General features: G+C 50.0%; 1 protein-coding gene across 2 annotated transcripts in view; it reads left to right on the plus strand.

The window, feature by feature from the left end:
- The window catches only part of MRAS (muscle RAS oncogene homolog), a 90826-nt gene extending 64538 nt beyond the window's left edge, over window positions 1-26288 (plus strand). For both annotated transcript variants that reach the window (XM_054971409.1, XM_054971408.1), the window contains exons 4-6: window positions 1459-1558; window positions 18887-18966; window positions 25525-26288. In XM_054971409.1, coding sequence (XP_054827384.1) covers window positions 1459-1558; window positions 18887-18966; window positions 25525-25624 — 280 coding nt within the window. In that variant the 3' untranslated portion in view covers window positions 25625-26288. The remainder of the gene's footprint in view (window positions 1-1458; window positions 1559-18886; window positions 18967-25524) is intronic.
- Window positions 26289-26554: the final 266 nt, after the last annotated feature.

The raw sequence follows: 26554 nt of genomic DNA on the forward strand, positions 1-26554 counted from the left end.
ATGCATCCCAAAAATTCCACAAGAGGGACTTGGAAGTAGCAGCCTTTTCTTAGTTTTTGTCTTCCCACTCGCACCTCCCGCTAGTGTTATTTGGGGATATCCTAGCAGTAAACATGAAGATACCATATAGCTATTGTGGCAAATACAAGCTCTGCACTAGCTTTTTCAATTGTACTGTATTCCATATGTGGCCACACCATGGCTTGATTTAAAGTTACTATTATACCAACTATTTTATTTGTAGTCTTTTTCCAAATAATCTATAGGAATTTGCTGTTATCAGTGCCCCACATACTGACTTGATCTTTGGGTTGAACCATCCACTAAAACTCAGATCTTTTTCCTGGTTTGTCTTTATCAGTTCAGATTCCAGCCGTGTATATATGAAGTTAAGCTGCTTTGCCCTAATATATATCATTCTGCGCTTGTGTATATTGGATCTTTTTGGCCATTTTGATATTTATTCACCTAGTTTGTGGAGCTCCTTTTGGAAGCTTTTTGCAGACTGCTTGCACTTTTATCAATCTGAAAAAAATTGGCAACATCCACAAGCTTGGTTGCACTGCTGGAGTTACCCCAAAATCATGTATTAGTAAATCACAAAGCACAAGATCTAGTACAGTTCCTAGGCAGCATCTCAGGTAAGTACATGGAAAAAAATCTATAACTTACAAATCTAATAAACAAGCAGGGAACCTGTGTGACTCGTGGTGGGGAGGGACTCCCATCCCCCCCAGTCCTTTGCTAGGCCACCTACTCTCCAGACCTCCCACTTGCTAGCCAGCCAAGCCACCTGCATTGCCACTGTGTGCCTGGTTCATGGAGAAGGAGGGCAACAGCTCTCCCTTGCCCATTCATGGTGCTGCCACCTGCCTGGCTCACATGGCTTTGGGGGACTGTGGTATCTTCTGCTACCACTCCTCCCCAACCTCACCATCTCCCACACATGCTTTCCCTCTATTGTTGGTGCCAAAAGGGGCCATTTAAAGGGCCAGCCTTGGGTGTGTGAGCAAGAGCTCTTTCTTCTTTCTTCTTCCCCACTCCCGCTGTATGTGAGGGTGAGTGGGGTGGCTGCCACCACAGGGCTCTAGCTGGCTGTCTTCCCTTCCCCACTAATCAGCAAATCATTTGCTGGCCAATCCTCAAAAGAGCACTCACAATCTCTTCTGTGATGTCTGCGGAAGCACAGACATCGTTTCTCCAGTTTGGGCTCTTTGAACCCCCACTTCGATTTTCCTTTTGTAATTTTCTGAGGCTCCCCTAGGTTTGTAGAAAGCTGTTCCTTCATTGTATATGGCCCAGATCTCTGAATTTAAGGATCTGCAGCTAGGACATTATGAAAATTAGATGTAATAATGCTTATGTTACACTGTATTATTTTCTCATATGATGCTTTTTGTTATTGCAGCACTAGAATTAAAATCATAACTGACAAAATATTAAATAATTTTCTTCCAGAGAATCCTTTCCAATGATTTTGGTGGCTAACAAAGTTGATCTAATGCATTTACGAAAAATCACCCGGGAACAAGGAAAAGAAATGGCAGCAAAACACAATGTATGTTCTTGGGTTTTTTCCAACACTATTTGTTTTTTATATTGCTTTGGCCATTGTATGATTAATAAGAATGGCTGTAATTTAAAGGTAGAGAACACATTTTTGTTTGGCTTTTTGCTTGCTAAATGGTATTTCTAAATGGTATTTCCATTTAGAAGGATCATCATCAGAGACGATCATCTGCTGTATTTGTGGTGTGTGTGTTGCCTGTGATAGCCAGAGAATGCCCATAATCTACTTCAGAGTGGTGTGAAAGAATCAGCAGAGATAACATGTGGTTATCAATAACTGGGAATAATGTAGTTGAGATTTTTAGATAACAGACTCAACCCCACTTCCACTAAGATAGCATTTCCATAGATGCTGCCTATGCAGACTACCAGCCAGCTTGATAGAGCTGCATCGTCTCAGTGCAGGAATGGTTTATTTTTGATAGGCACTGGAAAACATTTGGAGGCTAGGGAAACCTCTGTCAAAGAGAAGAGCTCCATTTTAATGGTATTTTTCATAAATAAAATGGTATTTTTCATAGATGGTATTTTTCATAGTACTCTGGTGCAAATATTAAGTAGTGTGCTTAAGAATGCTATGTGTTATTCTAGTTGCCCAACTCAAAAACAGTATAGAGTACATCCAATGAACAGTGTGTACCATGGCAACTTAAAGGATCAAGGGAGACAATCACCTTCTCAAAAGAGAGGCTTAAGAAGTTAGGGTGTTACATTTAAATAAAACATAATTGGGGAAGGATTGTAGAAGTACATACAATTATGAACTGTGAAGAGCAAATGAATAGAGCAGGGGTCCCCAACACGGTGCTCACGGGATACGTGGAGCTCGCTCACATTTTTCCTGGAGCTCACAAAGTGTTTTTAGAAAGTAGGAGGATCCAAGTGGGGCTTTTGCCCAGCAGGGCTTCTAATTGGCCATTGGAGATCTGATTGGCTGTGAGATTTTTTAGAAGTTGCTTTGTCAGTAGCTGCCACCACCACACAAGAATCTTCGCTGTGTGTATGCAGGAAAATATTTTTAAACAATATGTTCATTGTCCGTCTTCTGTGCAGTCCCACATGGGACTGCGCATGCGCAGGCCTGCTGACCGGATCTTTTTTCTTTAGCCAAACATCCACTAGGGGGCGCCCAACCGGATAATGCGCCTGCGCGGCCTTTCCCGCCAATATCGCATCCGGTGGGCGCCCCCCACCCTCCAGTTTCTTCTTTGCCGCCGACCGGTGAAGACTTAGCTCGTCCGCTGCTAAAAAGAAGAAAGTGAAAGTGTTAGAAAACCTAGACAGCATCGGTGAGATCTTGCTTTTCTCGGCATGATGTCGGAGAAAGCTTTATTCAAGAAGTGCACAACTTGTCCTACGAAGATGACCAGGACGGATGGCCATTCCATATGCCTGGAATGCCTGGGGGAGACGCATATTGTGGCTAAATGCCCTCATTGCCAGAAGTTTACGCCCAAGGCCAGGGCCGAAAGAAAAGCCAGACTTGAGGCGATGTTATGGAAGAGGGCAATGCGGGCCACTAATGGTGCAGAGATGCCCCCCAAACCCCCCTCAGTGAGTGGAAAGTCATCCCGGAGCGCCTCGTCTACGGCGAAATCGCCTTAACCGGGGCGCCCGAAGACTACCCCCCCCCTCGGATCCGAGCGGGGCGTCGGTTCAGATCCACCAGCCATCCAAGTCTCCCAGAACCCCGACTCTGAGCCCGAGAAATGCTCCAGATCAGACGGGATCGAGATCGGAGCCGAGGAGTATGGAACCGAAGCCGTCGGATTCATGGAGTTCGGGTCCGGTGCGATCCGAGAGGCCTCCTAGCGAGAGGGCACGATCAGAGTCGAGGGGTTCGGATCCATCAAGACCACCGAGTTTGTTGGTTCCAAGACACTCTGATCCGAATCAGAGGAAACGTTCCAGGGTTGAAGACCAGACTGGACCAGCACCCAAGAAAGCTAAGAAGAAGAGCAAACAGAAGCATACTGTGTCGGTCCAGACAGAAACCGAGTGGGAGACCCCTGTTATCCCCTCTTGAATTCGATCGCCATCGTACCATTCGTCGGATGGCGATTGGGATCCCCGTGGGGGTCGAGGGTCTGGCTCCCCGTTCCAAGAGGGACGCGGTTGGCCTTCGGAACAGAGTTCCCCTCAACATCATCGCCGCCGTTCGGAGACACTCGGTTCCGACCTCCTCCGGCCCCGTCGGGCTTATTCCACCTCATCAGTCCGGGATGACTGGGAGCTGCCTCTTAGTGATTATTCCCTCTTCGATTCACCTCGACGGGATCGGGACTACCGTCACTCTGAATTTGGCCATGACCAGAGTCCGAGCCCTCCGTCGGATCCATCTCCCGACGAAGTTATTATCGGATCCGGCAGAATCTCTCCTACAGAGGACTTCCGTCTTTATGCAGAGCAGATGCTTAGGATGGCTCGCTCCTTGGAATTAGAAGTATCTGCAGTTAATCCGAAGCCCAAGGATAAAATTTTGCGCCATATATATTCTGGCAACCCAGCTTCAATTGCTTTTCCTATTGTGGAAGGTTTAGAGGAGGTCATTACTTCGATATGTGAAAAACCTGCTTCTGTCCACCCTACATCTCGGCGTTTAGAGGCGTTATATAAGACTTGGGACGATGTCTGCACATACCTTTTCATCCATCCTCCTCCTTCTTCGCTGATTGCCGAAGAGATGCAGTCCAATCAGAGGCAAAGCGCTCATGCCGTACTGGCTGACAAAGAGAGTAGGAAGTTGGATTCTCTAGGGAAGAAGATCTACTCCTCGGCGGCCTTGTCTGTCAAGATTGCGAATTATTCCTCCATAATGGGAGCCTATCATATATTTTTGTGGAACCGTGTGGCGGTGTTCCTTGATAAGCTTCCCGACGACCAGAAAGTATTGGCCAAGGTCATTATGGATGAGGCTCTACGCCTTTCAAAACAGCAAATTAGCACTGGTCGCAACACCCTGGAGACCTCATCTAGAGCTTTGGCTTCGGCTGTCGTTCTTAGGAGGCATGCCTGGCTGCGTACAACTGCGTTGCCTCCTCAAACTCGGAGCAAAGTCAAGGACATGCCCTTTGAAGGGAAGACTCTCTTCGCGAGCAAGACAGATGAGTATCTGTCCCAGAAGCGGAAGGACCATTTGACAGCTCGGTCCTATGGCATCGCCCACTCTAGGCCTGCTCAGTTCAACCGTCCTTCATATCATTCCTCCTACTACTACTGGAACCGAAACCAGAGGTACCAACCGTATCCTCCTTATGGCTCCTTCAGACAGCCCCATCAGCAGTCGGGATCCTTTCAGCGACGCAGATCCACTTACCGCCCGCGACAGAGTCGTCGGAGTCCGGCTGAGAAGGAACCGGCTAACCAACCTAAGCAGTTCTGACTAGCCGTGAATCAGGCTGTAGTTTTTGGAGACCGTCTGGCTGAGTTTAGTTTGTCCTGGATGGAAATCCAGTCTGACAGTTGGGTTCTTGATGTTATAAAGTTTGGTTATAAAATTGAATTTGAAGTTTATCCAGAGTTGTCTCTCCCTGATTTCTCACTAGATTCTGATTCGCAGAAGCTCCAGACTGCTGTCCAGGCCCTACATCAGAAAGGGGCAATTACGGAGGTTCCTCAGGGTGAATCTCTCCTTGGGTTCTACTCCAGGATGTTCGTAGTGGACAAGAAAGATGGGGGAGTACGCCCCATTTTGGATCTTAGGGGCCTCAATAAGTCGGTGAGACCTAGGAAGTTTAGAATGCTAACCTTGCATATGGTTCTGCAGCTCATGCCTGATAACATGTGGTTTGCTGTTCTGGACCTCAAAGATGCGTACTTCCATATTTCCATTCACCCAGAACATAGGAAGTTCTTGAGGTTTCTGTGTAATGGTAGGGTTTTTCAGTATCAGGTCCTGCCCTTTGGCCTGTCCTCTGCACCCAGAGTCTTCACTAAGTGCATGGCTCCAGTGGTGGCTTTCCTGAGACGTCAGGGGTGTTCTATTTTCCCTTACTTGGATGATTGGCTCCTGGCTGCCCCATCCTCAGATCTCCTTTCTGATCAGGTGAACCTAGTGGTACGCACTTGTGCACAACTGGGTCTCTTAGTTAATTTTCAGAAATCTGTGTTGGTTCCCTCCCAGATGGCGTCCTTCATAGGCATGGTTTTGGATGGGACGTTGAACAAAGGTTTCCTTCCCACAGAACGTGTCTCCCGTATTAGGCGTTTAGTAGCGTGCTTCTCCAAATGCCGATTCCAGTCAGCCATAGCTATCCAGACGTTGTTAGGCCTGATGGCATCTGCCACGGCCGTAACCCCTATGGCTAGATTAAATATGCGACCACTTCAATTGTGGTTTCTTTCAGTCCACGACTTCCTCTCGGCCCCTCAATCCAGGAAGTACTCCATTCCTCGTAGAGTCATTCGTTCCTTGGGGTGGTGGCTCTCTGAGGATAACCTCCTCAAGGGTATTGCTTTTGGCACAGTGCAGTGTCAGATCACCATTTCTACAGATGCCAGCACTATTGGTTGGGGCGTTCAGTGTGGCCACCTCAGAGCACATGGGATTTGGTCTGACCAGGAGAGGTGTTTCCATATTAACATGTTAGAGCTACTGGCTGTCCGCTTTGCCCTTATCGCATTTTCAGATATGCTCCAAAACAAGACAGTTCAAATTCTTACGGACAATTGCACGACCATGTTCTATCTGAACAAACAAGGGGGCACCACTTCCCGACTCCTCTGCGAAGAGACTATTCGGATTTGGGAATGGGCAATAGACAGGGGCATTTCTTTGCAAGCGGTTCACATTCCGGGGACTTCGAACGTGATCGCAGACAAGTTAAGCCGTCTCATGTCCGACAACCACGAGTGGACCATAGTAGACTCCGAGTTGAAAGGCTTGTTCGAGACTTGGGGCTTCCCCGAGGTGGATCTGTTTGCATCAGAGAGCAACAGAAAGGCCTTGCAGTTTTGTTCCCGGGGAGGTCTGGGTCGGAACTCCTTGGGGGACGCTTTCCAGATCACCTGGACAGGAGTTCTCTTTTATGCCTTCCCTCCTTTTCCTATGATTGCCAGGACTGTCAGCAAGATCCTCCGGGAAGGTTCCCGTGTAATTCTAGTCACTCCCTTTTGGCCTTGTCAGCCATGGTTTCAACTGGTGATGCAGCTATCTCAGGGTGTTTATTATCATTTCGATCTGGTTCCCAATCTCCTTTCTTACAAAGGAGTGCTGTATCACGATTTACCCAAACTGAAGCTGATAGCTTGGCTCATTCAGGGTTCCCGGGGTTGTCTGACAGAGTTACGGAAATCTTAGTTAACGCGAGGCGTGATAGCACTCGTAAGTCCTATGCAGCAAAATGGAAGTGTTTCGAATGCTGGGCTGCTCAGACGGGGATAGATGTTTTGAATTGCCAGCTGGGGGCCATTTTTGATTTTCTGTTGACACTCAAGGATGGCGGTCTCTCGAATTCTTCAGTAAAAGTTTATTTGGCTGCCATCTCTGCCTTTCACTCCAAGATTGATGGTTGGACTGTTTTCTCCCATAGTTTGTCCAAGTCCTTCCTTAAAGGTTTACAGAATATGTTTCCCCCAGTGCGGGGGAACCTCTGGCCTCTTGTGCTTTGAAGTTTTTATCATTCAAAGTTTCCTTTTTGGTGGCCATTACGTCGGCCCGTAGGGTCAGTGAACTGGCGGCCCTTAGACAGGACCCCCCCCTTCCTTAAGGTACACCCTAATAAGGTGGTTCTTCGGCCGGATCTTAGATTCCGGCCTAAGGTTGCTTCGCAATTTCACACTTCTCAGGACATTATTTTACCTGTGTTCTATCCTTCTCCCTCGGATAGTTCAGAAAGGGCCTTGCATTCATTGGATGTGCGTAGAGCACTCCTTTTCTGCCTTCAGAGAACTAAGTCGTTCAGGAAAGTTGATAGTCTTTTTGTTTGTTATTCGGGTTCTCGCAAAGGGAAGTCAGCTACTCCTCAGTCTATTTCTAGGTGGGTTACAATGGCTGTGAAGACTTGTTATGCACATTCTAATGTTGACTGTCCCTTAGAGGTTCGAGCACATTCCACTAGGGCTCAAGCCTCGTCTGCAGCCTTCTTAAGAGGTATCCCTATCCAAGACATTTGCAGAGCAGCTACGTGGTCCTCTTCGGAGACCTTCGCTAAGCACTACGCCTTGGATACGTTGGAGCGTAAAGAAGCAGCTGTGGGTCAAGCTGTCCTGCAATCGCTTTTTGCATGAGAAGCATACCCTCCTCCAAGGTAAGCAGCTTGTGAGTCTCCCATGTGGGACTGCACAGAAGACGGACAATGAAAACAGAGTTTCGCTTACCGTAACTGCTGTTCATTGACGTCTTCTGTGCAGGCACACATACCCTCCCTCCTGCCCCGCTATGCTTCCTCCAGTGTCAGAATTATTCTGGGGGTCGGTGGCACAGGAGAAACTGGAGGGTGGGGGGCGCCCACCGGATGCGATATTGGCGGGAAAGGCCGCGCAGGCGCATTATCCGGTTGGGCGCCCCCTAGTGGACGTTTGGCTAAAGAAAAAAGATCCGGTCGGCAGGCCTGCGCATGCGCAGTCCCATGTGTGCCTGCACAGAAGACGTCAATTAACAGCAGTTACGGTAAGCGAAACTCTGTTTTCATGTTAAAAGTCATTCTATTAAACAGAACTTCTGCTTGAAATGTTGGAGTTACTTTTAGAGTTATGCATGACCAAGTTCCCTGAAATTTTGTGGTTTGTTCTGCCTCGTGCAACAGCCATATTGTGATTGCTCTGCAGCAGCCATTTTGTGATTACATTCATCATGCTGTGACAGAATTCCAAAGGCGTCTGTAGGCTCAAAAAGGTTGGGCCCTGGACTATGGAGAGTAATATTTTTCTCTTTTCAAATACCCGAATTCACTATCATCCGGTTAATGGGAGTCAATAGGTTGAGGACAAAAATACTACATGCAGCAGACAAATGTGGTTGCATTCCTTTGCATATATATAATATAAAAAAATAATTTAAATACACATTTAGCCATTCTGTATATTTGAAATGAAGGAATTAAAATTCTGTAACTCATTGCTGGGCTTCTTTGTAAGGATTTATCTGTACAAACTAGTATATATAACACCTTACATAGAGACTGTTAAATGTCATTGTCTGCTTGGGAAACTGGGAATTTTAATTGTCTATAGATGTGTGCATGCAAGTTGGTTCTATTTCTTTCATTTTTATTATTAATTCCTGAAGGGACTGTTTGATTGGCAGCTGTCCCTGTGAACTAGAGAGCTCCGACTCTGGCCCATCCAGCCAGGAAAAGGGCCAGCACCTCAAAGTAGCTGTCAACAGACACTCCAGTTTTTGCCACTGCAAAGAGAAAATGTCAGGAAGGGAAGGACCCATGTATCATGCCTTTCCCGGGGTTCAATCCCTCTGAAACTTGGGAGGTCTTTAGAGGACAGTACTAGGTCACCTGTAAATTTGGTGGTTATTGGACATTGGGAAAGTCTTGTTTAGTTTGGCTGTGAGCGTGAAGTTGCCCGTTCTGGGCTCCTTCGAACCTCGAACTGGTTCGGAACTGGCTCAAGTCTGGCTAATTCATTGTTCATGTTCCATGAAAATAAACGAACCATGAACCACGCGGTTCAGTTTTTTCCCATTCCATGCCCATATCTACTGCAGCCATTTAGCTTGAAGAACAGTTACTTGAGCTTGCAGGGATACGTCCAGTGCCAGGTGAACTGCTACTGAGGTTGGCTGCTGCTGCTTTTTTAAAATTACCCCTTCCTCTCCCTTTGCCAGATCTACCCCCACCATCAGAGCCTACCAGTCATTATGTGCTGTGTTTGTGCACAGATATCAGATAAGGTATTGGGCTATTCTGTTCGCTTGACTTATTCCTGATTTTCTTAGCAGCCGATCTCCAAGCAGTGGAATTAGTTTGGGTACAGTTCTTCCCTATGTCTGCCCTCCCTTTGCACTTTTACAATTGTGGAGTCAGTTTATTTTGTTCTGCACATTCCTTAAATCAGGATTTCAAGTGATGATGCTGTCATCATCATTTGCATCATCAGTGATGTCACAGCGCCCCCACACGCACCCGTTTTTTGTTTTTGTGCATGCTTATAACATTGTATCACTATAAGGGCCGAATTTTTTTAAAAAATAAAAAATGAACACATGAAGCTTAAAAAAGGAACAGTTCTGCCATCCATACCTAAGCCCCTCCCCTCTCTCAGTCTAAGCCAGAGAGCCTCACTTGGCCTGACCCAGACAGAGGAAGCAGAGGCCAGCACTGAAGGGGCAAACTGACTTCTGTTGTAGCAAAGCCCAGAACAGCTGAGGCGACGTGCTTTTCAAACGAAGGCTAGACTTACTTTTTTTTAATGAAAGCTGGGAATTCAGAGAATCTACTGCATGTACTGTTACAATGGAAGGTTGAAATAGCACTATGAAAATGATGATGAAGTAAAAGATAGAAAACAAAGATAGGGGAGAAAGAAAGGTGGGGAAGAGGAGTGGTTCCATGATGCTGAACGTCCAGTCCTCGAAAAATGGGTTAGAGGTGGGTGGGGGTGGGCAGAAGAAACATTATGCACAAGCTAAAAATCGACTCAAAATCAGCTTCCAGGAAAAAAAGAATCAGGAAAAAAGCAAATACTAAAGGCAAAAAAACCCATATTGAAATCAGGGGATGAATTGAAGCAGTATGGTCCAGAACCATTGGGAAAATCCTGTGCGGAAAACACCATTGTAATGAAATGTCTGCAATTTTATTAGTGGTGTGTGTGTTACAACTAAATAAATAAAATTAAAATGTTGTGTTTGGATTACATTTGGGAAACCCAGACATGTAGATATAGGACAGACAAATCACAAATTGTAATTCCCAAAGAACCACAGCAGCTCCAGTGGGGGCGAGGAAAGACTTAAAATCAAAGGGTTTTGGTAGGAGGACACTGAGGCAACACACAATCACAGAAACTCACACACTGAAACAAAGAATTAATGAAGTGGATAAGACTGGGGGGGGAGGGGTTAAATAAAACTTGGGTTCCAAAAAGCTAAAAGTGGCAGAAGGAAGCCAGAAAGGAAACGGCAGACTCACCTGCAAGCAGGGTTGGCACCTGGGGCCGGACGGCGTGGAGGCGGGACCGGAGCAGAGGCAGAGCGTCCATCCCATGAGGGTCCAGCCGCATGGTCAGCGCCATTACTGTTTGAGCATCTGCCGGATCAACTAGCATCAGGTAAGGCAGGCAGATGCTCGGGTGGGAATTCCCTTCCCACGTCTGGTGGGGGGGTGAGCCTAGGGGTCCCCGCTTCCCCTCGTTTTCTGGAGGGGCCGTGTCTCTCTTGGGGGTTGGGGGGGGCGAAGGGGAGCCTGCCCCCTCTCACTCCCCTTCCGCGGGGTCACCATGGTTCTTTCCCCCCCTTGCAGGCCTGGGGGGAGGTGGGGGGCAGGCGGCCGGGCCCTTTCGGTTCGCGGCCGACCCGCGCCTTCCCCCCAGGCCCCTGGGCCCTCCCTGGGAGGCAGCGTAGGTGTGCTGCCCGGCAGCTGCCGGGGCAGCCGCGGCCGAATCCAGCCGGCGCGGCGCGCGGGCCCAAGGGGGTTTGCGCACCGAGCGGGGTGCCGCGGCCGCGATCGGCCGGCACCTCGCGGCCGGCCGGCCCGCACCTTCCCTCCAAGCCCCCAGGCCCTCCTTCGGCGGCGGCGCGGGCGCGATCCCCGGCGGCTGCCGGAGCAGTCGCGGCTGAGTCAGCTCGCGCGGCACGCGGACCCGGGGGGTTTATCGGCGGTGGCGCAGGCGGGTCGCCAGGCTGCCGACCGAACGGGCCGCCGGGCCTGCAGGCGGCCTGCGCCGTCATGGCCGGCCGGCCTGCACCTTCCCCCAGGCCCCTCCGGCAGCGGTGCGGGAGCGCTGCCCGGAGCAGCCGTGGCCGGTTCTGGCATGTGCCGCGCGTGGGCTGGGGGGGTATTTTACCGGCGGTGGCGCGGGCGGGTGGCCCGGCCGCCGCCCGAGCGGGCCGGCGACGCGGGCGGCCAGCGCCTTCGCAGCCGGCCTGTGTCTTCCCTCCAGGCCCCCGGGCCCTCCAGCGGCGGCGGTGCGGTTGCGCCGCTCGGCGGCTGCCGGAGCAGCCGCGGCTGGCTCCGGCCCGCGCCGGGTGTGGGCCTGGGGGGGGTCCTCAGCGGCGGCCGTGCAGGCGGGCGGCCCGGCCGCCGCCCGAGGGGGCCGCCACGGACGCGGGCGGCCCAGGCCTCGTCTCCATCTGCGGAGTCCTGCGGCGGCGGTGCTGGGCCCTCCCCCGGGCCAGCGCGCATTCCAGGGACCGGCCCACACCCCGGGCTTGGCCCCTGCCCCCCCTTCGGGGCCGTGCGGGTGGGCTGCCCGGCAGCCGACCAGGCGAGCCACCGCAGCTGCGGCGGGCCCGAGTTTTCTCGGCGGACCCCGGGCGGCGGCCAGCTGGTGACCGGACTCAGACCCCCCCTGGGGGGGCCTGCCCCTGTGGCGGCTTCCTGGGGGTGGGCCGCGCGGGTGCTGACCGAGTGGGCGGCACGGCCGCCGCTGGGTCGACTGGTTGGGCTGCTGTCGGGCAGGCCTGCGAGGCCGCCGCCGGCCCCCTAGAGACCAGGCGTCCAGGGGCGTCGGCGTCACTGGAGGGGCTAGGCAATCCGCAGCCGGCCGCCCTCGGCCGTCCAGCACGGGGGACCTTTTTCATTCTGCGAAGAGGGGGCACGGGGTGGAGCGAGTCGTGGCAGCAGGCTGGCAGCTAGGCTCGGGGCAGGCGCCCCCCCCTTTCCCAGGGCTGACCTTCCCAGGTACGACTGCCTGGTCCATTTTGGTAAGCCGGACTGGGCGGCCATGGCAGCGGGCGCGGGGCCTCCACCTGGACTCCCCCCCCCAACGTTGCCTGGAAGCTGACCAACAGACCGCCTCACAGGGCGGGCATCTCTTTACTTTGTAGGACGGATGTCTCCAGCGATGAGCACGAAGGGCAGGGCAGCGGCCAAGGCGTCACGCCAGGGCCCGGTCACGAGGGGCGCGGCGGGGGCCCCTCGCAAGGTGTGGGGGGAACCCCGCCGGGTCCCCCGGGGGGCCAGGGCCCCCGGCAAAGTCACCAGCGGGGGGCCGCCGGTGCCCTCCGGGGAGCCGGGCTCGCGCGGGGCGCCCCCCCCTCTGCAAGGGGTCGACATCCAAGCAGCGTGGATAAGCATGCAGGAGAACATGGCTGTGCTGTCTGCTGCATTTGGTGGGGGCGGAGCACCAGCTGCCAGCACCCGGGCCGCCACGGGCGGGGTGGCCGCCACCGCCCCCCCCTCCCGTTCCAGCCCGCCAGAGCCCCTCAGAGGGGCCGGGGGGCAAGCGAGGGAGGGGTCACTCCCCCCAAAGGGCGGAGCGGAGGGAGGCCAGGCGCCCGACGGATAGGAGCCCGTCGCAGGAGGCCAGGGATACGATCGAGGTGGACGAGGAGGGCCTCAGGTCGACGGTCACGGAAGTCGCGCCGTAGGAGCCGGAGCCACAGCGCATCGTCGTCCAGGGAGTCGAGAGGTGAGTCCTCCGGGGACGAGGATTGGGAAAGGAAGGCAAGGGACTACTGGGAGGCGGCAGCCTACGTCCCGGGGCTAGCCAAGTGGGCCCGGCGCCGCAGGCACCGGGGAAGAGCCCACGTACGGGCCAGGGCAGCGTGGGAGCAAACCTCGTCAGCCCGGCGCGAGAAGTCTCCGCCACAGGTAGGGCCGGGGGAAGCCCCCATCGGATACCATTTGCCGGCTCGCGTGAGGGAGCGGATCTTAAACGGATACTATGTGGATGTTTTCACTTTACTGCAAGCAGAGGAGCCAGCGGGGGACATGGGATCCCCCAGAAAGCGCAGGCGTCAGGATAGGGAGAGGCCAGCAGAGCGCACGTTCACGAACTGGGTCCTGGGGTACTGTGAATATGCGGGAGTGGTCCAGGCAGCATACCCCGAGCGCGCGTGGCACCTCACCATGCACATGAGGGAGGTAGCGCACATCAAAGCCACATCAGGCGAGAAGGCGGCGCTAAAGTATGACGAGAACTTCCGGAAGAAGGCGTCCAGCAACGAGCTCACCCGTTGGGACCAGGCGGACAGCATGGGCTGGCTGCGAGCGGTCAACAGCAAGGGCATGGGGGAGCGTGCCAGGGCCGAAGCTTCAGGATACAGGCGCCACACCAACAAGCGCCCCTGCTGGGAGTTCAATGCGGGGGGCTGCCGCAAGGCTCGGTGCCGCTTCGATCACGTATGCGAGGACTGCCTAGGCCGTCACCCTCGGCGGGACTGCCCCAAGGGCTCCAGATCGCAGCGGCCCTTTTGGGGAGGCACAGTCGGAACTGGAGCCAGGGGGGACGACGGGGCGAGAGCACCGGCAGCTGGGGGCCAGGGTGTCACCACGGGCCCAGGAAAAAAATGAGACTGGCGGCACGGGGGACTGGCGTTTTCCCGCCCGGACGCCAGTCTCCCCGGCGGCGCTGCAGCCTTGGCTGCGGCGCTACCCCAACCGGGCGGCCGCCACTTTGCTCTGGAAAGGCTTCACCGAGGGCTTCAGGATTCCATACGTGGGCCCTCGGGTCGCCACAGATGCGCCCAACCTCAAGTCAGCGAGGGACATGCCGGGCGTGGTGGCGGCTAAGATCGAGAAGGAGGTGCGGGCTGGACGGGTGGCTGGCCCCTTCGACGCACCCCCAGTAAACAACCTGAGAGTGTCCCCGCTGGGTGTAGTCCCCAAAAAGACCCCGGGAGAATTCCGACTGATTCACCACCTGTCCTACCCGAAAGGAGCATCGGTGAACGAAGCAATACCACCAGAGCTCTGCACCGTGCGTTACGCATCATTTGACCAAGCGGTGAACCTAGTCCGGGCCTGCGGGCGGGGTGCCCTGATGGCCAAGTGTGATATACAATCCGCCTTCCGGCTATTGCCAGTCCACCCAGAGGACTGGTGCCTCCTGGGGTTCAAATTCCAGGAACAATGGTACATGGACAAAGCCATGCCAATGGGCTGTGCGGTGGCCTGTGCGGCCTTTGAGGCCTTCAGCACATTCCTCGAATGGGCACTGAAGGATCGGGCACGCTCTCCATTCATTTCTCATTACCTCGATGACTTTATCATGTCAGGGCCGGCAGAAGGAGGGAAGTGCCAGAGGCTCTTGGAGCTGTTCCAAGGATTGGCCGGGGAGCTAGGCGTTCCGCTGGCCCAAGAGAAGACGGAAGGCCCCATTACTTGCTTGTCGTTCCTGGGGATAGAGATTGATTCAATGCGGGGCACCTGCAGGCTGCCCCCGGAGAAGTTGAAAGGCCTGCAGGAAAAGGTCGGCTCGGTGCTCAAAGCCAAGAAGAAGACACTGCGCGAGGTGCAGTCACTCCTGGGGAGCCTTAACTTCGCCTGCAGGGTGGTGGCACCGGGGAGGCCGTTCTGCGCACGGCTGGCCAGAGCTATGGCCGGGGTTACTGCGCCACAGCACCACATCAGAATAACGGAGCAGCTGAAAGCAGACCTGCGTGTCTGGGACACCTTCCTAAGGGACTTCAACGGGGTGTCCTGGTGGCGAGAGCCCCTCGATCTGGGGGTGGCTCTGCAGGTGCACTCCGACGCGGCAGGAGGCGTGGGTTTCGGAGTGTACTGGGCGGGCCGGTGGTGTGCGCAGAGATGGCCCACGGCCTGGCTGGGCCAGGACATTCTCAGAGACCTCATGTTCCTCGAGCTCTTTCCCATCGTGACAGCCATAGAACTCTGGTCGGACCAGTTCAGCAATAAGAAGGTTCTCTTCTGGTGCGACAACCAAGCCGTGGTGCGGGTGGTGAACAGGCAGACATCGCGCTCAGAGCGCGTCATGCGTCTGGTGCACAGAATGGTTCTTCGGTGCCTGCAGAATAACACCGTGTTTGGGGCTCGCCACATTCCCGGAGTGGACAACAACATAGCAGACGCCCTTTCTCGCTTTCAGGAGGACAGGTTTCGAGAGATGGCACCAGACGCAAGACAACAGCCAGACCCCTTCCCGGAAGAGCTGTGGGAGCTTGGGAGCACCGGATAGTGCAGGGAGTTCTTGAGTCGTTGGCGCCTACGACTAGGCGGGCCTACGGGACCGCAGTCGCAGCATTCACAACGTTCCTCTCAGAGAGGCTAGGCCAGCCAGGACACGACGTGCCGGAAGAGGCCCTGTTGGAATACCTGGCGCGGATGGACGAAGCGGGGTACGCACCCAAGACCATCAAGATGCACGTGGCAGCCATTTCATTCTTTTGCAAGGCGTCTGGGAGGACAGACCCGACAGGTAGCTTTCTGGCTCGGAGGGCCATGGCGGGTTGGGCCCGACGGGGGCCGCCCCGCAGGGACACCCGGCGTCCCATCACAGCGGGAGTCCTGCAGGGCCTGTTGCAACACCTGAGGAGAGTATGCCACTCACCCTTTGAAGCCATGTTGTTCAAGGCAGCCTTCAGCCTAGCGTTCTATGGGGCCTTCCGCGTCAGCGAGCTGGCGGCGGCCTCTTCCGGGGATCAGTCCAACAGGGCCTTAGCACAAGCAGACGTATCAATCGAGGGGGGCACACTTAAGATCAGGGTCCGGCGGTCCAAGACCGATCAGCTGGGGCGTGGAGCGATCGTGCAGCTCCACGCCGCGGGGCGGGGGGCCCCATGCCCAGTGCAGGCGGTCAGGGCATACCTGGACAGGCGTCCGGCCACCCCGGGTCAGTTCCTAGTGCACGCTGACGGCAGGCCACTTACCAGGTACCAGTTCACAGCAGTCATGCGGACCAGCCTACAGGCGGCAGGCTTCCCACCGGAGGCATACGGGTCCCACTCGTTTCGCATCGGAGCAGCCACCACAGCAGCAGAAGTGGGCCTGTCCGCTGACAAGATAAAGTGTGTGGGCAGGTGGACTTCCAGAGCCTATTTGGGCTATGTCAGGAAAGATCGTACTAACCTTGTGTGATTCAGTTACAGGCACAGCACCCACCCCGACCGGAGAGAGGCATCACGGAGCTGAAAGACTGGAGGAACAACGAGAGCAGCTCAGGCGGGGGGGTGAGAGTGGGCCCCCCGGAGGGCCCTGGCAGAGATCCCCAGGGTCACTTGGCCGGTCGCCTTCGGGGGCCAGGGAGGAATTTTTCCCACAAGGGGCCAGATTGGCCGAGGCCACTTGGGGTTTTTCGCCTCCCTCTGGGCATCTAAGTCAGGGCCCCCCCTCGGGGATTGGGGGTGGCTCCACCTTTGTGGTCACAGCAGCCGGAGCGTTGGCGGGAGGTGGGCCTTCGGCCTGCCTCCAGTGGCGGTTTTCGAGGCATTGGGCCGGATCCCATCAGGGTGAGCTGGCCTGCGGGACTGCTCACCCCGACGGAGCTGGAAGCAAGGGTCGCCAGGCAGAGCCGGCAACGGAGCAGAATGAGCCGACGGGCCAGCGGGAGGCTGGCGGGGGATGCATCGGTCGGCAGTAAGGCCTACGATGCCAACGGGGATCCAGCCCAGATGCCAGGCCAATGCTCCATACAGCTGTAATCAATAAAGTTGTGGCCATTTCTAACCCACGCAAGTGTCTGGTGTGATCATTTAGCCGCAACGCAGACCGACATAGCCCCTAGGTGACAAAGGAAGCGGCAGACTCACCTGCAAGCAGGGTTGGCACCTGGGGCCGGACGGCGTGGAGGCGGGACCGGAGCAGAGGCAGAGCGTCCATCCCATGAGGGTCCAGCCGCATGGTCAGCGCCATTACTGTTTGAGCATCTGCCGGATCAACTAGCACCCTCCCACCCTCCGCAGACTGAGAGCTTTTCGAGGGGGCTCTGTCACAACTTTATGGGTTGGCGGTTTTCGAGGCATTGGGCCGGATCCCATCAGGGTGAGCTGGCCTGCGGGACTGCTCACCCCGACGGAGCTGGAAGCAAGGGTCGCCAGGCAGAGCCGGCGACGGAGCAGAATGAGCCGACAGGCCAGCGGGAGGCTGGCGGGGGATGCATCGGTCGGCAGTAAGGCCTACGATGCCAACGGGGATCCAGCCCAGATGCCAGGCCAATGCTCCATACAGCTGTAATCAATAAAGTTGTGGCCATTTCTAACCCACGCAAGTGTCTGGTGTGATCATTTAGCCGCAACGCAGACCGACATAGCCCCTAGGTGACAAGGCAAGCCACAAATCACATAAGGCGTGGAAGAAGGGGCAGAGCAAGTCCTCAGTAAAAACAGAGAAAAAGCTTCAAAATGAATTAGAAAACACACAAAAACAGAAACTATATTCTAAGCAAGTAAGAAGGGAATACTATAGTATAAAATACTGCAGTATACTTTGGCACAAGAAAACTTGCAAATGATTCCTCTCTTTGAGTTGCTTCCCTCTTTCCTGCAAACAGGCAAGCTGCAGTAATGTGAAACTAATCTTGATTCAAAGTCCAACCCCATATGCTTCTGGATTGGACTACCTCACACACATGTAATCTTAGTGGCTGTAGTCTGCAATCAGTCAAGAAAACCAAGACGGTCTCTTCCCCCCTCCTCCTAAGGAATACAGATGTTTATGCCCTTATTAGGAAAACACAGCAGAGACAGAAATGAAAGCTCCTGAACTTAATAAAGAAAATCATAGGCTTCTTTTGTTATAGACTGTCTAGGTAAGAAATTTGTTTTTTTTTCATATTAATTACTATAGTTATGAAATACCCCATTTTTGTCATTATTGTAAGTAATAACAAAAGAAATGCATAAGTCTAATTGTCTGTGCATATATTGGGAGTTTTGAGGGACCTCCAACCATCTTCAGCAAATTCTTGTTCCCTGGCCTGTACTCCATGACAAATAAAACTGACTGGCTAGATTAACCCGTTTCTAGAATCTTTTGCCATTTTCTGCCATGTTAAAGCATAGTAGATGAAATCTTACTTTGACTATTACAGATTCCATATTTTACCTATTTTATGGTCAGGTTCTTGCCTGAGAACTGTTTTTAATAACATTTTAGGCTGTTTGGAGTTTAGTTGTTATGCTATTTTTATGTCCTGACTTGTTTTTAATGGCCTCATTTTATTGTTTTTAGTTGCAAGCTGCCTCAAGCAGGTCTTTGGAGAGGCAGCATTTTTGTTTGGTTTTTTGTTTGTGTGTTTTACAAACAAATAAGTTTAAGAAAACAGTGGTCTCATTTGTCTGAGGTTTCTTTATCTCCAGGCCTATTGAAGAAATAGTACTCCTTAGTATTCTTAGGACAAATCACATGCATTTTTTAATAATGGCATCTCTTCTGTACATGCAAATATTTCTTTTAACTTGAATCTCCACAAAAGGTGTTTTCATATAACATATATTTAAAAGTTACTTGTCTTTGTTTTCCAGATCCCATATATAGAAACCAGTGCTAAGGACCCTCCACTGAATGTTGACAAAGCCTTCCATGATCTTGTTAGAGTAATCAGGTGAGCCATTCTATGTTTGAGTTGGCTATGATTTGCACAATATCCATGAATCAGACTAGCACTTTGAAAAGCAGGAGCTTCTTCCTTTTGCCAGTTTTAATATAAAACTGATGGAAGAATTCATCTTCATTTTATGTAATCATTTTTTCATTTAATTGTACATATTTGTATATTTATGTAAGCCAGTGATGTGGACTTACCTCTAGATTAGTCTTGGGGCACATCAGTTTCATCTCTAAGCCACAAACATTCCACATGCTTAGTATAACATTAGTCTGGCTTCATATGAGCTTGGTTAATTGCATCCTAATCATGACTTCATGGAATACAAGCTTTGTAATTTCAGCAATACATTTCAGTATACTTCTTCCAGCTAAGGGTAACCTGGTGATCCAAGGCCGATTCTTCCTGAGATGGTTAAAAGAACAGTGGATTTCATACTTCCTACCCTTGTGGTACCCCTTCCCCCCTGTTCTGTGGAATCCTTGTGCATCTTCTTGCAATTCTGGGGCATGTTCTAATATGCACTTTTAGTTTTCATAGAACTTTATGTGAGATTTGCTGTTGCTTGCAGTAAAACTGAGAGTACATCCTGGAACTTGGTCAATGTTCTCCTGTGGCTGAAGCTTACAAGGACATGCTGTTAGTGGTGGGAAAGTGACTTTCAGGAATGCTTTCTGCCATTACTTGTATATCCAGGAACCCCAGGTGTCCACAGTTTACAGAGCCATAGTTAGTTATAAAATGAGATGTGTTAGTTATCCATTTGATCTGGAAGCTCTGCTACCTGCTTGTAAATCTGAGGACTACAGAGAGTGTTTAGTTGGAAGAGAAGACCATAGTGGAACTGATTGAAGGGTACAGTCTTTTTCTTTTGGTAAATACTTATAGAAGAGTTCCTCTTTGAGTCAACTGCAAATACTTTTTAAAGCATTTGAAGTGTTTTAAATCATTTTTAAATGCATCAGTTTGAGGCATTTCCTAAAAACATGAGTTTAATTGCAACTTAAATATGCCAATGGCCCAATATATGTTTTTCTTTCTACCAAATGGTATGGAGGGATATCATTACCTTCAGCAAATTCAATGAAAGATTTAAGCTTGATTCAGACATCACATGAAGCCATGATTTCATTGCTAATTATGGCTAATGGATTGTCCAAATATAGGCTATCCCACTACCTGTGGTTATGTAGGATACTTCAGTCCAGGAATTTGTGGTTTGAATTTGGTTTATTAACCACAGGTAGTCTTCACTATGGTTTTTTGTGACATATGAAAGCAGATATCCAGGTTTGTTCTTCAGCACCAATTTACGCACACTTCAGCTACTAGCAATCTCCCTGATTATATCATTGGTTCCTACTCTACCCAGCAATAGCCAAATTATTCAATCTTCTCTGCCTGGCAACCTCCTCATCTTTCCTTGCACCCTCTTAAAGGTCCAGGAATGCAGGCATGCTCCTATATGTGCACAGGGAGAAAAAGGCAATGCCAGTGGATCCTTGGCTAGCTCAATCACAAAAAAGTTATTTATGAAAGCACTTGATTTACATATCTTCACAGAAACAGTGCTCTGGAATTTTGTTGGAGAGGCTGGAGGGAAAACAAACAGGACAACTAGTCTACATATCCTCCCATTCACAGCTCCCTGCTGCTCTGTCTTCAGGTGGCATATAAAGACTGCCAATTGTGGGGTGATACCTTTGGAATGGGAGTTGGTTGTTAGATCCTGGGGTGTTGGGGTGAGTTTGTGTGGGGGCGGGTGCACTTAAATTGGCAGTGGGAGATTGGTTTCCTTGGACTTGGTATAAACAGTCAGGCAGATTTGTTTACAAGTGCTTGAGGAAGGGAGAGTGGAACGGTGGCTACATGCCATGCTGAAAGCAGCCAAAGATTCCCAAGAATGTCAGCAAGGGAGCTGGTGATGTGGCAAGTCTTTGCCCTCAGTGGGGTGCCACAGTGCAGTCTTGGATACCAGCTGGATGTTCGTGGGGGAAGAGGGAGAAAAGGGTGAAGACACTGAACCAGGATTTGTTGAGACAAAGGAGAAATGAATTATCATCTGCAAGCAGAACCTTGGTTTCATAACTAGCCACTGTGAAAGTAAACTACGCTTTCACATAACATCTGAACAGAACCTTTGGACTTTGTGCTTAGAAAAGTCTGAAAGTTGTACTTTCCCTTTTTCCAATTCCATTTTAGCATACTTGGAAGAGGGTATTTCTTGGTGCACCTCAAGTTTCCATTACTCTTATTTGTATCTCTACATCTGGTTTTCCTTTTTTAGCAAAAGTCTAATGCTACTAGCAGTCTTTCTCCATTTGAAAGTGGTGTTTTACTTGTTCTGTTCCTGCTAAGTTGAGAAATCGTTGACAGTCAGAAACCACTGTGGTAGACTAAATGAACCCTTCATTGCTTCAGAGTTTCTTCAAGGTTTGGAGGGGGGCTCCTTTTTTCATGTCTGAACTACTGGGTAATTCACCTTCGAAAATTGGCTTGTGCTGGATTTGGTGTGTGTTTCAGTCATTTTAAAAACTGATTTCAGGCTGGTCATCTGCAGACAGTTAAATATTCTTAGGATTTAGCATTTTGACATCATTGGCCTATTACTGTTTTCTAAGTAGTTTTTTGGATAGCTAATGCTTTGAGACTTATAGGTCTTGTTTATATAGAACTCTTGGCACAGGGCAGGCTATGCATTAAATAAGTAAGTTTTGAAAAGGAGAGCATCTATATTTTGAGAACAGGGCCATTTCCACACAGGTTATCTGCCCCCAAGTTCAAAACTTTCGAAAAATGAGTTTTTTCCCTGCTTCCCCACAGCATTGTGGCACATTTGTGCACCTCTGGAGGTTTTCCCGGCTTTCTCAAACCTGCTTTGCTCTGAAGTTTTTGGAAGATTGCAGCAAAGCCTGGATGGCTGCTGTATTGATGGGACAATTCAGATGCTTACAGCCTACATGGCAGCCATTTTCCCTGGCTCTGCCCCCATGGCAACCATTTCCTCCCCACCATCACCACCCATGGGAGCTTTTCATTTTAAAAAAGCACTAGAATATCGATACACCATTGTACCTATACATGCAGAAGGTTCTTTGAGTACTCAGCTTTCATTTTTTTAAAAAATCTAACCTCTTCCCTTGTGGAGATATAAGGGGAAAGGGCTAGAGGCTTACTTTTTAAACAAAAGCTGGGAATTCAGAGAACCTGCTATACCTATAGTTACAACGGGATAGTGATAGAACATTATTTTAGTGCCAGATTTTTTTTAAAAAAACTGCAACACCTTGGTAGCCCAGGGGAGAGGTTAGCCAGTTCTAGGGGGCTGGAACGGGGAAACTGCAGAGAAACCTGTCATATGGAAGCCCTGTTGCTGTTGCACTTTTTCTACAGCCACACCAACAATGGAAAAAACACAAGATCCCATCTCCATTTGGAGCCACCAAGGTTAATACAACTGAAAGTTGAACTGACCCTATAACTTTCTGTGCAAGGCACAGGTAATTGAGCTATAGTTCCTGAACAACATGGTTGGTTTTTTAAAAAAAAAAGTACAAAAAGAAAAATACTGGGTTGCATCCATTTCTTCACTCCTGCAAATGTAGATCCAGTTACTCCTTTTCATTTTCCTCTGAGGAGGAAGGCCTGAGAGAAAGAAGTTGATAGATCCAACTCAGGAAGTTCATTTAAATGCCACTTTTGATACATTCTGCATTTTTCACCTCTGTTCTTCCACAATGAAAGTACAAAAAAGTAGAAAAGTAACTAGAAGCAGTAGATGGTGCTGGATTGGACCCAAACCAGCTTTTCCAATGGCAAAAAGGGGAGGAGGAATCTCCTTTGACTACCAAAAAGGCTATGGGGGGTGTGAATCATTGGACTTGCATGCACAAAAGCCATGTGGGCTGTAACAGAGAGTGAAATTGGGCAAGACTGGATGAAAAAGCTGGCAGAATCCAACTCATTGTCTTTCCAATGTGCATAGATTTTTTCCTACTTACACTGAATTTGGTAAGCAGAAAATCATCCTGTTCCATTTAGGAAATATACAAATACAGAAGCATTATGCAGATTGCAGTCATTTTCCCAAGAAGCACTGGGAATAGTAGAAGTACATGCTGCTGGCTCCCTAGCAATTACTGCTTCAATGATTTGGATTTCTACTCAGAAAAGCAGGTGGCACTACCCACTCTTCTCAGATCATCTCATCTGGCAGCAGAAACACACAGTGGGTGGCGGGGGGTGTCACTTGGGGAGTACAGATGAAAGTTGGAGCCATTTCATGTTGTTTTCTAATCACTTTCCCAATCTGTAAACTTTGCACCAAGGATCCATCCTCATTAAATGTGCACAGCTCAGTCCTTTAAAATGTAATCAGCCATAGGATCTTACGCAGTGTTGTTGTGCTTGCAGCAAAGCTGTTTGATTTTATCCAGAGAAATCTTCTGCTTGGCTCCTCCTGCCATTCACGCAAAGTAAAATGATGCATGGATTACTCAACCTGTTGATCTCTAATAGGCTATTGGCTTCCAATGGTGCAAGGAAGGGCTGTGCTAGAGATCTAGTACACTCTGTAGCTTGCTAGGCGCATTGGATATGTCAACATTTGTCAGCCTAACCTATCTCACAGAGCTGTTGTAAGGGAAACATGGAATGTCCCTGTGTGGACTTAAATAGAGCTTCCAAGGAAGAGGGGTGATGTACAAACTACAGCATATAAATGTGCTATTGAGGGGAGAGCATGGCAGTTGATATGAGACGGGGGACTTGGTTGCACGTTTGCAAGAATTTTATCCCTATCAGTTACACTGCCTCAGAGTGCAAAGGTGGTTACCACTTCCCTAGTATTTTCACTAGGGTTTATTGTCAACATGAGTGATAAAGGAGGGAAATGCTGCATATGTGCCTCCTTCTGACTATCACTGAATTTAGCAAGCTCATTAGCTGGGTATCACAGTCAATAATCTGGTGAGGTTGTGACTAACGGAGGTCATACCCCCTCTACTTGGAGCAGTGATAAGAAGGGCAGCCTTCTTCTAATACAGTGTGCTGCAGCACATTTAGCTCTGTGAACCAGAGTGGTGGCAGTATAACTTAGCACACCCTCTCTGTGCTGTGACCTGTGTCATTTTTGTATGTAGCATCTGCTGTACAGTGGGGCTCTTTCCCCTGTCCAATCATCCATCCCAAATCGATCAATGTGCTACATTCCAAATTTCATTAACGACAACACTTTAACTATAAGAGAAAATCTGGCAGAAATGACTTTGGATTGGCACACTTATTTGTTAGTTTTTTAATACTATATTGACCATTCACTCAAGAAAGAAGCTACCTCTGTCCTGCAGTTGTGTTCTCTAGGAAGCCTGGCTGCATTAGAAGCCTTCCATGTTTACTCCCACTGGCCCAACAAAATAGGCAAAACAGACTTTTACTTCTGCACCCTGAAAGCTTTTTTAGTTGTTAAAGATCATTTTGGCCTTTTCTGGCTGGCAGACTAGGGGAAAAAGCAGGAGGATATAGCAGGCATGAAAGAGAAAATGAAAGATTGATAAATGCTGTTTTGCAAAGTCTAAGAAAAACAAATTGCATGGCAACCATACAAAAGTACCATTTTGTTTCACCCCCAAACAGAGTTCTATACAGTGAATACTTATGCACTGCATAGACAGAACATTGGCCCTTTTCTTTTCCTGTATTCACTGATTTGGGCCAAGTCTCTCAGGGGAAGTGGCAACAAGCCAGTCTGAGCAGCAAACACTGAGAGCTGGAATAGGGATAGGCTATAGATCAAGAGTCGGGTACATGCTTTGAATGTGTAAGTGCCCAGATTCAACTCCAGCTAAATGCATCTGGGAACAAGGCTGAGGAAAAACTTCTGCCTGGGACTGTGGCAGGCTAAACCTATTAAGCTTAGATGGTATTGGGGGATAGTGACTAGCTGAACCAGCAACACACTCAGAATGAGGCGGCTCCTTGTCTGTTATAAGCTAAGCCTTCTCAGCTGCCAGGGTTCAAAATTTGGTTCACGTAAAGGAGGCAGACACAGATAATGGTTTTGAAATGGAAAGCAGTATGAGAGAGGTTTCGTTATCCTTATCACTTCTTGCATTCTACTGTCACTCCTGGTGAACCAGATTTCGAGATATACCAAAATGTAGGTCTTGACTGGACCATGTACCTTTCCCCAGTGGTTTTCAGGCGGCAGCAGCAGCCTCCCATATTTAAGTGTAGGAGCATTGCAGGTGGGGGGATACAGTTGCCTAACCCTTCTCCTTCTGACTGTTTTTCCACTCAAAATTCACTTCCCAGCTACTTTTTCCTTCCAGGGGAAAAGACATGGGCACCTACATCTTTCTTTCTTGAAAAGAAAGACAGTCATAGCAAGCAATTTTGAATCAGAAAGGGGGAGGGGATCCTTTCTTCACCAGCCAGTTCTCTGGTTCAAATCCCCTCTCCCAAGCGCTTCCTCCCCACAGGGTTCTAAAGGTTTTTCAAATTGTTTTCCCTTGCCCTGAAAGCAGTACTGAAGTTTCCTTTTGTATTCCTAAACAGGCAACAGGTTCCAGAGAAGAACCAGAAGAAGAAGAAAAAGGCCAAGTGGCGAGGAGACAGAGCCACTACTTCCCACAAACTGCAGTGTGTAATTTTGTGACTGTTCCTTCCATGATTTTTTTCCATCCGAACTTGAGCCTAACCCTGAAGTACCGTATCGCCTAACTGTGATGTTAATGTTTGAAGAGTGGCCATTATCTCATGAAATAACTCAACAGGGAGCAAAGCTTGAGGCATTTTTGAAGCTCAGCCAAATGACTGCTTGGCAAGTGATGCGGGATGGTTTCGACAGGCATCCCTAAAGAAGGGGGCAAGCAAAGCCCAGAGGTTTATGAATGTGAACCATCACCGCAATCTTTGTTTTATAAAGAAAAAAATGGTTCTAGTTTAGGCCAATTTCTAACTAGCCATGAATGACTCCATTTTGTACAGTCATGTGTGTGTCAGGGTCAGCAGATTTTTGCTCAGCAATCACTAGATGAGAAAAAAATACAGTGGATTTGTTTTCTCTTGCACTGAACACTCCCAGCTACACACATCAGTGCCAAACTGCAACTTCACAGGAAAGTGCATAGATTGGAAGAAAGAAAATGAATTCCAGCTGCTCTGGGGACTCCAGACATTGTGTCAGAAACTGGAGTGTAGCCAGCTTTCAGTCTGCAAACTCTAGCAAAGACAATGGAGGAATGGGCTTGGTTTGTTAGCTGCTGTTGTTGTTGTCCTTGTTGTTAGTCCCAGTTGGGGGGAGCATGTCAGGCGGGGGGTGGGGGTGGGAGAGAAGAGAACCATTTTGCTAATCTTGAAAATATTTAAATTAAAAGTAATTTACAATTTTAAAAAAGAATCTTTTTCATTTTAAAAAAGACTTATTTTAAACAACTATACATTGAACACAGCGGATACCTGGCTTCAAAATATAAAGTGTGCTAATTCTTGATGGCTTTCCTTTCCTTTGCATCCTAAGGCTGAATAACCTTGCAGTGTTGGAATTGCTTAATACTCTTGCTGCTTTTCCATGCTTTCCATTTGG

Source organism: Eublepharis macularius, chromosome 2 (genome assembly GCF_028583425.1).
Source record: "Eublepharis macularius isolate TG4126 chromosome 2, MPM_Emac_v1.0, whole genome shotgun sequence".
NCBI lineage: Eukaryota > Metazoa > Chordata > Lepidosauria > Squamata > Eublepharidae > Eublepharis > Eublepharis macularius.